Here is a 12160-nt window from a genome sequence, read left to right as displayed (position 1 = left end):
TGTTTTTCTCACAGTTAAACATAGCTAATTTATCATGGACAGTATCACAATTTTCATAATCAACAAAGGAAACATTAAAAAACAAATTACTATTTATTTATGTAGGAGACTTGAACAAAGGTTGTTCTCACAGTCTGTGATTGCTGATCAAACAAGGTTACAGTATAAATCAGAGTATGCTTTCTTATGCTGTCTATTCTATAATTTAATCTTGTTTTTTTATATTAATGTTCATTTGTGACTGTTCTATCTCAAGTATTCATTTTATCACTATCACCTCTAATACTTTTCCCTCTTTCAAAATTATTGTTCCATTCAAAGCTAGCAATGGTATTTTGGAAACCTCTAAATGGGTCAATGCCACTCTTAGCATTAATATATGTTTAATTTCTGTGTTCTTTCCACAACTGTTTGCATCAAAGTTTAAAAAATTGTTGTTAAAATGTACACCTTTATAATCTCAGAGCCCTGCTTTCAAATTTTTTAGATTGCCAGAATGCAGCGATCCCAAGCTTCTCACGAGTCACACAAAAATTGGCACTGTCTCCTCTCCTCCTGCGAGCAAGCTAAAACCTCTTGGATTGTAATCCTGAGGGCACATTGACATTACAAATTTACTTTTAAATAAAGTGTTGCATACTGACCTCAATATAAAATCGAGTCTGATATGAAAACTTGTTGTACCGAAATACGATTATGATATTTTTGTAAACACACATGCACATAGGATAGTCACATGGCCCCTACCTACCTTTTTTTTTTTTTTCTAGTTGTACAGTATTTGTTACACATTGTCATTTATATTAACTAACAATATAAACTATAGCCCAGTCTAGTTTCATAATTTTTAACCCTTTCACTGCACAGTGTTTGTCCCACCTCTGTGCTGGACAATTTTTTAAGGAAAAAAGGTGATTTTGAAATAAATGTCAAAAAATACTAAAAGAGGTAATTTTGAATTTTTTTTTGTGTTGTAGGGTGGGCAAGTGGTTGGCCTATGTTAGGGGGGAGAAAAAAAATTGGTGATTTTCATAATTATGTGGTCATGTGACCTAATGGTAGCCTTATTGGAGCCCGTTTTTCATCAAATTTGTGAAAAAAGCTACTTTTTTTCCAAGAAATTTTTATGGGACATGTTTTTTTTCCCACTTCATTATGATGAAGATACATAATATGAATGAATATATCAAACATTTAATTTTTTTTCATCATTTTATAAAAAAATACACGCAAATCAAAGGACTAGGGGATTGCCTTTGCCTAAATCGCCCACATTATTATCATTACTTCCACCTCCAGAATCTACAAAGCTAAGCCTACTGTAGGCTACCTTGTGCAAGGCCCTCCAAATCCACAAATTCATCTATAGAATCACTATCAGAACTATAGTCAGCTGATCAAAGCTTATTCATGGAACTATCCAAATCGCAGTCGTTCTCACTATCTGTGTCAGCAAAAATCTGATCCACAACTTCATTCACACTATATAGCTTCTTTCGAGGTTGTGCACCCACTATTTTGCTGGTAAACACAATTTTCAATGATGAAAAATATTCTAGTTGTTAGAAAAATTATAGAGGGCGGATGTCAGTACAAGGAAGTATTTTTAAAGAATTATTTTGCAGTCCCCCAGTAGTACCGGGGGAAGGCAGTTTAACGACGTCAAATTATCACTGGTAGTACCGGGGGAACGCTGCAAAAGGGTTAAAGGGCTTTAAAACATATTCTTTGACCCCCCCTCCTCCTACTGAACGAGTAAATAATAAAATAATGATTGTTATCATAAAGATTTTTATGTCTTTAGCCTTGTTCGCACTGGATTTAAAAAATGGTAAATTTAACCAGGGTAACTTTAACCAAAGTCATGGGTACATTTCACCATTGTTCGCACTTGGATTATTCACGCGGTTAGTTTTACCAATATTTAACCTTGTGTATAAAAAATATTATTTAGGGCGCTAGTTTGTGACTTCAACTTCCGGTTTTGTTCGAGCGGTGTCAACATGGAAGAAGTTTTAACCGTGTTGCACGTTCGGATTGGACTTCTTGACCAGCGTGGTTAGTTTAACCGAGACCGTGGTAAGTTTTACTGAGGTCGGTAAAATTAACCATTCGACTTGGTTAATTTAAACCTGAGGGAATTGTAACCGACGTTCGGATTGGATTTTTTTTGGTCAATTTAGCCAGTGACTCGGTTAATTTGACCAAATTAAGTCCAGTGCGATAGGGGCTTATGAATCCATACATTTTTAACCTTGTGCAGTAGTGTATGTTTTGTACATATTGTCCTGTCAGAGAAATTTAAGAGGAAGTAGCTTGTCCCTTTGTACCTACTGAACAAATATTTTATTTTTGGTATCTCCTCCACGGTTTGATAATGTCAGCTTTGTTCAACTTAGACCACCTTAAACAAATATAAATATCCTCATGTTTGCGTAAAACATGCGAAAGAGTATTTGTACAGCGGATAATTCTTGTGGGTTGAGTAGCAACTTCCTGTGGTATACCACAAAAGCAACAAATTAAATGGCTATTAAAAGAAAGATTAGGGAGTATGACTTCTGTACTTGTGTTCACATTGTATTATTTATTGTATTTGATGTGAATAATGTGTTTTCTAGTTTCTTTGTGACCTTAGGTCACAGTGGAAAAACATGGATGATGCAGGTGTGAAGTGTGTGTGAGATGTACAGTATGTGCACAAAATGTTTGTAAACAAATAGGCTCTTAAAGAGTGCCCTAGGGGCCGAGCGCCCCCGGCCCCTAGAAACTGGTGTAGTCACGCACTTCAAATCTCTGAGGGTGGTAACTAAGAATTCATAATTTAAAAGACCATTACAACAAATGATAACTCAGCTGTCACTCATTAGCCTGGTTCTCACAAGAGCCCTAGTATCCGGATTGGGAGCTAACTGTTAGCGCTAACCGTTAGCACCTGCGTGAGAACGCCCGAGCACTATCTGGATACCACTAACGGTTAGCAAGTGCTATCGGTTAGCAAGTTGAGCGGTTTCTATCATCAACCAATCACATGTACGCGTTTACAATTTCTAGTTTCTTATTGGCCAGTGATGATTTGATCATCATTTTTTTTAGTATCCGGATCCTGCTAACTGTTAGCTGCCGTGTGAGAACATAGCCGATGTTTATTTACCTTTACTTGACAACGGCTAATCGAGTCTAACAAAGTTTTTATCCATGAGTACGAAAGTACAGCTAGTGGAAAATTGGCAGACCATGTGGCATTAGTACGAACCAGTGGCAGACCGTAGGGTAAATTGCAAGGTATGCTAGGTATTGGCATATCTAGGATGTACAAGGGGCCGCATGTCCTCCACCTACCCCTGAAAAAAAAATAATCGCCCATTACCCAGTCGTGCCCCCTGCCCACAAATCATGCTCAAGTAATTAAAAATCACCTTATTTTGCGAGTTATCCCCTCATAATCACCGATCCCCAACAATACCTTCGAAACACCATCAGCTCCCTTCCATTTAAAATCCTGCCACTTATATGCTAGGGCCTGCTAGTGATAGGAAAAGTTTGTAAGCCTACTACTTTACAGAATCAGATAGCGTTCTATAGTCAAAGTAAAATGCATGTTATTTTTAATACCGGCATGGTTGTCTTCTCTTCAAAAGAATTTTTATTCCTGTATTTTAACAAATTTCAATTCAAATAATAATAATTCAAAGTTTCTTCTATACCGGTCATATGTATATAAATATATTTAAACTTTAATTGATTCAGATTAGGCTTATAGAGAGAATACCCGATCGGCAGTGGAGGTCCCAATTTGTGAGAAGAGCATGCGCACATACTCTTGGAAGCACTGCTTCTATTCCAGTGTTAAATTGGCTATTCTGACGCCACCACACGGTTGTCACAATAGCAAATTTAAGCGTTGTAGGGTATGCTCTGACTTCCATTGACTCAATGAATAAGTGATTGGCTGATATCAAAGACCAGCCATGCGGAAATTCTAAGTAGGATGTGATAGGCCCGACTGTGACTTATCCTAGGTACCAAAGTAGGCCAAACATTGAAAAACTTTGCTATTCCAATGAATAGCATTCCACTTGAAAATTTAGGGTGTATATAGAAGATCCTGACTAAGAAATGCTAAATAAAACGGAGAAACTACTACTATATTTTTTTTATTTGTTTTAGCCAGGGTATGCACTGCATACCTTGCTTGCCTTGACAATCCGACACTGGTGCGAACTCTCGTACCATAGACACTCACTAGGCCTAATTTTACAGAATATTGATGTATCTCACGTGACACTACACATTGAATGTTGTAAACAAACACAGTGGCGTGAGTGATTGTACTGTGTAGATGTAGACGAGAGGTAAATTCTGGATTATCATTTCTCTGATGATAATCAGTTCCTTTTGTGTATATAAACCACACATTCAAATCACTATGTTTTAGAAAACCACTTACTTGCATGTTTTGTTGTATTTCTGGGGCCTATCTGAGATGAAAACAAGATGAAATATACTGCAAAATTTAGAGAAATTTCACTTTAAACTTGGTGAATTTTATATAGCCTAGGTATAGCTTAAGGCATAGGATAGGGCTTTTTGTCACCCGGCCAAGGCTTTGTTCGCGAGTGTGTGTGTGTGTGTGTGTGTCTGTACTACTGTAATACCGTATTATGGTTCTTCATTCTTCTTTGATGTATGGGCTCTGTTGTAGATTTAAAAAGTAAAAGTATTCAAATTTGTTTAGTATAGAATTCTATTATCACAACAACAACGGTGGTAGGTCAGACACTTTGTTACGACGATAACTGATATTTGGCAAGATTCAAATTTGGTAGGATGCAATGAACGACTTTGGTGACTCTGTAAATGCTAATTAATAATTATACACAATTATTCAAAATATACAATCTATTGGTTATTGCAATTCGCTAATTTGAGTTTATTTTTTGTGTACAAAGGAACATACTGTACATGCCCTCAGGGTTCTGGTTTATGTGTGTGATGTATAGTTAAACTAATCCTACTACACTACACACTTTATGCAAACTGACCCAATTTACATTTTGCCCTTTTGGTTTCAAATCGTCTTAGTACCTGCGTCATTATTTTTAAAGATTCTTTTACCATTACCTCATTTTTCTATTTTTATAATACCGGTATGATGTTGTGTTATAATTTTGGATATTCTTCCTGTGATTTCCCAAATCCAGAAATCATTTTTCCTGTTGCAGGAATTCCTGGGTTTAGTCATAACTCTATAATCCTATGGGTTTTTTTACGTTTATATTTTTGTCAAGTTGTTATATATTTTCACTGCAATTTTATCTACTTCATAATTGAACTTACAGTTTTTATTTTCTGGTTCAAATTGTAATCCTTCAATCAAGTCTGCCACACTCTTGAAAAATAGAATGTCTGACATTGATTGAAGAGACTGAAAGCATTGCCTGATTTCCAACATGGCAACATACATTGTCTTCTTATCGAGTCTATTCAAGCAGATCCAGGAATTTGAAATAGGAGGCCCAGGGAGGAACTTTGACAGATGGAGGGTCTATACCTTCTCAGCCCTACTTTTTCAGATTTGTTAAAATTTTGAAAAATTATGGGGGCCCCAGGCCGACTGGGCCCCTTGCATCTGGCATTGAGGCTCTATACCACCTCAGCCCCACCATGGTTGGGGTTGAGGTAAGAAAATTTATAAATATGGAACCTCTAGAGTGCCAGAAATGGCACTCACAGACTTAAAATTTGAATATAATTTTTGTTTGTCTCCACTTTAATCCGTCACTAGATATATGATATATGTCTTACAGCTGATGTCAGAGACACAACATGCTGTTATGTATCAACAAAGCTCTTTTGCATCAGGGTGCTAGAGCGAAGACCATATAGGAGGGCCCCGGGACCCTAGGGGTCGGGGACCTTGCGGACCGCCGCACGAGAGCGCATGGGCATTACGCCCATGTTCTTAGCCCCAAGAAATGAGCCGTCTTGGTAAAGACATCATGGATCCGCTGCTGAAGAATTTTAATTTACTGCCTGACAGACAAAAATCTAATAGTGTAAGACTAGCTTCAGTCAACATGATAGTGACATTAACTTTATAGTTTTTTACTAATGATTACTACTACTATGATTACTCTTTTATAAAGTACTACAGTCGTGTCATCACAATGCCAGGTAGCGCCCTCTGTTGCCAACCAGACGTTGGTTACCGTTCATTAAGCCTGAATGACTTCATAGGCTTTCTGGAATAGGCATTTTAAAATCTAATATTTTACCATCAAAATGTACTAAAAACACAAAAGCTTGCATTATATTAGTTATCGAACACACATTTAATCATCAATTAAAATTTACAAAGAAAAACAAAAATAAAACATCTTAATAATCATGTTAGAAAGGGGTTAGAAATTGGAATCAATGGTTTGTCAGTGGAGAAAATGGCATCCGGTTGAATGAATTTTGCAACGATACAACGGAGTAGTATCATGTGGTATCGTGACATTACATTGCACAGAAGTACTCTATATACCATTTCAATTCTCTTCACAATATAAATGGTTTAAAGTGGGCAAAATTTGACCACTTGCCATGGTATAATTTAGCTGGTATTGTGTCTTCAACTGTTAAAAAACAGTGCGATAATGATTGGTGTTGCTTTGAGTATTTTGTATCTCTTCAGCCATGTTATGTAGAATAATGTTTTAGTTCATATTATATATCACAAGCCATAAGAAAAAAAAAAAAATAAAATAATAGTAAAGATAATAATAGTATAATGTAGATATAATAAGTGACGTTTATAGAGCACTCTACGAGGGCGAGCCGAGACCAGACCGCATACGATCAATCATATTTAAACAGTACAATACAGTTAACAGGGTGGATGAGTTCCTAGGAGTCAACAGCCAACCATCAGTTAGTTTAAGAAATAGGAATAGTTTAGCCTCATTGTTATTATTGTTGTTTTGTTATTATTCTTATTATTTTTATTATTCTTAATATTTTTATTACTATTATAATTATGGTTATTGTTATTTTATTATTATAATTGTTATTATTATTATTTTTACAATCATTCTATTATTATTTTTTATTATTATGCACTTTTTAACAGCAACACATGACCTCGACTGAGACAAAACGTGAAGTATCGCCATCAATGTAATACAGCATTGCTGATAATATTCGGAAACATCTTGTTTCTTTTTTTGCGCACAAGAATCAAATGATATAAAGGTCATTGCACACTTCCGACCTTCAAAAGCATTATGGGTAATGTGTCATCATACCTTCCCCGACCACCCAGCGAGACAACCATTTTTTTTATAGCAAAAAATTGAACAACAACACTTACATATGTTTACAAATCAGTTAAGCTTGGCCAAAAAAAATAACTGGTATTTGTCAAATTGTACAGAAACATACCTGTAGTCTGTTAACATTAATTAATTATTACAAAAATATATTGTTACAAAGATATAGTATATGGGAGAGGCTTTTAATCAGAGAATATAGAAAAGATAAGTAAACAATATTAATCAAAAAACTACAATATAGAGAACATTTTTACAAAAATTAATAATTAAGTACGCTAAGATATATATCTACCAATTATATCATTATCCTTGCATTGAATTTAGTTTGGTTTTATTCATTGCCAATTAAAATAGATAATAAAACTATGAACCATTTTAAAGGCTTTTTAATGAACCCTAGAAATACAATATAAGGTTGTTAGATGCTAAATTATAAACAATCTTTACACTAAGGATTTTTTAGAAAGGTTACTCATTTAATAAAAACAGTGTAGCAGTGTTTTTATTTATAAATGGTTTCTCATACTTTAAATCAATCTAGCTGTCATGTTTGAAATAACCATTCAAGAATGCATGTCCCTAGATGACACCATTACTGTACATCTTTAGAGTGGATACTGTATATAATCATTATATATTTAAACTGGGAAGGAAACTATTGATTCCAAATATAGATATGATGAGTTATTCAAAGAAACGAATGACAATACTTATTATTTCTTTTTCGATTTTTGATTACAAAATTTCTATTTTTATTTATCTTTAAATTAGGATGACATCTTGTAATTTGAAATTGGTCCAATTGAAATACTTCCTTGAAATACAGAAGATAAATTGAATCATGATATTAATGTAACAGTTAATGAGTAAGATGATGTGAAAATTAACGATATGAAATTAAAACCGGTAGAATTTATGAATCATTAGATAGTCATATGATCAAAATTTTAAAAAATAATAAAAGAATGAATATATATATATTATAGAATTTTAATTTTGGTTAAATATTGTAGATTCACACGTTCTGGTAGTAATAACATGTTGCCCTTATATTCATTAATCTCTAATGTGAAACGCTTAGAGGCTTTGTGCATGAAGCGCTATATAAGAACGACATATTATTATTATTTTTATTTTGTGAAGAAATACCTTCATTAAACAAATATTGCTTTATTAAGAACAGCCCTCCAAAAAATAATAGAAGAACTGTCCTTCGCAGTGCACTGTAGAAATTTTTCCTAAAATCATGTAACTTTTTGTAGTTCCTGACTAAAACAATGCTGTATCTTAAAAAAATAAAATATGCGGATTCTGGAACTTCCAATCATTGCCAATTAATAATCATTATAAAACGCTTGATAATGTTTAACTTTTATTAATCATTGAATTACATTTTAGTTGCTATACAAAATAATGCAATAGGAACACTTTTAATAACTTTTTTGCATGTGCGAAGGCCTGAAAAAAAAAAAGTTTTAAATAATTTCTAAAATACATCGTTTTTGGTTCCTATTAACAATCTTTTTTCCATGAATCGATAAACCCCAAAGAGAAAGGGGGTCCGGGTTCGCCCCATGAGTTGAAGATATGATTTTTATAGATCATTATGACTGATCAGACATTGTGATGTCATCATATTGCCATGTGAATTTTAAAAACTGAATATGTCGGAATCATGTTGAAATTGTGGCTATATACCAACTCCCCTTTTTTCAGCTTTACGTGCAAAGTCTATGGGGATGGTACTTTAGTCTAGTAAAACATTTGTCTAGCTTGCCTGTGTCCAGTTCGAAATGGTTAGGGGACAATTTTTTTTTTCTGTTTTGCTTTCTTTTGCCGGACAAGTGGATCACCTAACTCGTCCTAGTGACGAGTTCAATCTAGTTATTATTATAATAGTGTACCACAAACACTTCGATACCTTATACAGATTGTGAAAAGTGATATATAAATCTTGAACAACATATTGGTGGAGCTGCTTTAATAGCTCAGTCAGCTAAAGTGGTAGTAGCGAACCTTTGGTACCCGGTTTATCTACTGCTCTCCTTATGTTACCAAACTCATTTATTATTTACTATTTACTGTATACTGCCTCTGTATTAGTAGAAACTTCCTACAGATGCTATCAGTCCTTCATTTGAAGCCACTTACGAGCATCTTGTCTCTTGCGAGCATCCTTAGCTGCCCCAGTTTATTGCCTGTTCTGAGAGCTCCCATCTGTGCCTCTGTGAGGTCTGCTCGGTGCATGCTGAGTAAGTTTGTACAATGACGCCCTCTGTGAGCTTGGTACTTGTTGAATCCAACTATACCATTTTCTACAGCTCTTTGTGCAGGGGTGTTCTCTGGCATTCGTAGCACATGTCCAAACAGGGACCATCTCAGTTGGGCCACTTTAGTTGATAGAGAAGTAGCGTTGCACATGTTGTACAAGGCATTATTTGAAATAAGGCTGTGTGGCCATCAGTAACCCGTGATAGCACGAAGGTGTTTGCGATGGCAGGCATCGAGTTTATTCATGGCTGCCTTTGGAGCTGTCCAGCTGTTGCAGTTGTACATCATTAATGGTACGCTGGTAGCATTGTATAGACGTAATTATTCTTCAGTGGAATTTGTGACCTGTGGATCCAAATCTTCTGAAAGACTGAAAGGCAATGTTTCCCATGATGCATCGTGTTGTAATATCGGATGAGCTACACAGCATGGAACTGAGGATCTTGCTTTTCCTCCAGTCTTCTTTTCCCCTAAGGAGAGGGCCTTCTTCATCACTTTTCTGCATGTCAGCAAGATATATGTGGATAAACTCAGATTTTGTCTCATTCACAAACAGGTTCGCATCTTTAAATCTTTCTGCAGCTACGGGGAGTAATCTCTCTAGTTGTTCTTTTTCCTCATCAAGAAGTCAACATCATCGGTTTATTTCATCTCCAGAGACATTCTTAGTGTTGTTACAGGAGGGTTTGGTCTGTTGGAATGTTCTCTTACAGATAATAAGGCAGCAGCAAGGTAGAACGTTTCCAAACTTAACAGTAACATTAAAACTAATAAAGATTATATTGGGAAAACAGACAGATGTCTAACAATTAGAATACAAGAACATTCAACAGGACCTAATAGTGTATTTGACCATATAAGCTAATGTAATGGTTTTCAACATATCCTTGCCATGCATAATTTACCTATTAATGGTGATTATGATGATGCACAGGGTTCTAATTATCATTTTTTAATATCCAATAATACTGAAGTTATTGACTTTTCTAGACATTGGTCTTAATTATTATTTAAAGAAGCCCTATGTAGACGCTATAAACCATGTTTAAATACCAGATTAAAAGCATCTAAGAACTTGCATTGTTCAACTAGCCATTAACATCTAGTTTATATATTATTTATTCATTTTAACAATGTGTTCACACTTTATCAACCACCATATTTAATTGAAAATCAGGAATATTGGGTCTCAAAAGAGCTAAGGTGATTAGTTTTTTAATCGGGCAGCATTTATCCTGCAAGCTACTATTGCAAACCCATGATCTCAGGGCACCACCAAAAGTAAAGTAAGCTTCTTATTTCTGTTGTCTACCATTTCAAATTTCCTGGCTGTAATAAAGATTATATTGGGAAAACAGACAGATGTCTAACAATTAGAATAAAATAACATTCAACAGGACCTTAAATTAGTGTTATATTTTGACCACAATAAGTTCATGTGATGGTTTTCAACATATCCTAGCCATGTATAATTTACCTATTAATGGTGATCTAATATGATGCTGCTCAGGGTTCTAATTATCATTCTTTAATATCCAATATTACTGAAGTTATTGACTTTTCTAGACATTGGTCTGAATTATTATTTAAAGAAGCCCTAGGTAGACGCTATAAACCATGTTTAAATACCGGATTAAAAGCATCTAAAGAACTTGCATTGTTCAACTAGCCATTAACATCTAGTTTATATATTATTTATTCATTTTAACAATGTGGTTCACACTTTATCAAGATTGATTTTGTTTTAATGTATGCTGTTAATACATTAATAATATGTCACACCTGTTTGACTTAATTGGTTAATTTTACCGGTTTCTCGCTTTTGATTGGTTAGTTACTTCAATTCTGGTATGTGGTCCCTATGGACAAAATTATTTTTCATTCCTGTTGATATTTGAATAAAGAACAAAATATTGAATCATGGCTTCTCTTTGTCGTTTTGGATGTTATATTATCTAAATATAATCAGTGGGCCACTTGGTTTTTTTAACAGTAATATTCCGCCTAGTTTACACTGTTCTATTGTGACTAATGAATACCAGTCTGTAAATGAGAATGTAAATATATTTAATATTTTTCTGATTTTTAGTAATGTAATTACCATTACTATTTTTTATTACTATTGTTATTGTCACTTTTGTTTTTGATGCTACTGAATCTATGTTAATATTTTCATTAATTTACAGTATAATAAGTGATTTTATATCTTCTACTCTTTTCTAAATGACCTTTCAGTATTACTTTGCCATTCTAGTTTTGTTTGATTTTTGTAGCTCATTCACTCTGATGCAATATGCTTCATGATCCTGTGTGAGCTTTTAGATGATTCAATACAACATCCACATCTACACAAAGGCTTGCTTTGTTAGAAACTGAAACTTAACTAGGTTATTCCAAAGGAAAGAATAGCACTTAGTAGTAGTAGTTTAGAATTGAACTACTGGTACATGCTTCCTCTGTTCTCCAAATTTGTTTGTTAACTTAAGCTTTTACTTTCCAGACAGTAGTGCAATCAAATAACATCCCATAGTAGTAGCTGACAAGTGATTCATGGTTTATTTTTAGACTGA

The 12160-nt window shown here is 34.4% G+C and overlaps 1 protein-coding gene across 7 annotated transcripts in view; it reads left to right on the top strand.

The window, feature by feature from the left end:
* The window catches only part of LOC117106240 (formin-like protein 2), a 52389-nt gene that overhangs the window by 15815 nt on the left and 24414 nt on the right, over positions 1-12160 (top strand). For 5 of the 7 annotated variants that reach the window (XM_033247593.1, XM_033247587.1, XM_033247591.1 and 2 more), the window contains one exon: positions 106-174. The exons of 1 other annotated variant lie outside the window; for it this stretch is intronic. In XM_033247593.1, the coding sequence (XP_033103484.1) occupies positions 106-174 (69 nt within the window). The remainder of the gene's footprint in view (positions 1-105; positions 175-12160) is intronic. One more of the 7 variants, XM_033247588.1, reaches the window with a different exon arrangement.

Source organism: Anneissia japonica, unplaced genomic scaffold (assembly GCF_011630105.1).
Source record: "Anneissia japonica isolate Jap-2015-1 unplaced genomic scaffold, ASM1163010v1 scaffold1356_len1145284_cov175, whole genome shotgun sequence".
Lineage (NCBI taxonomy): Eukaryota > Metazoa > Echinodermata > Crinoidea > Comatulida > Comatulidae > Anneissia > Anneissia japonica.
Note: the sequence above shows the minus strand (reverse complement) of the source record. Positions and strands in the feature narration are given on the sequence as shown.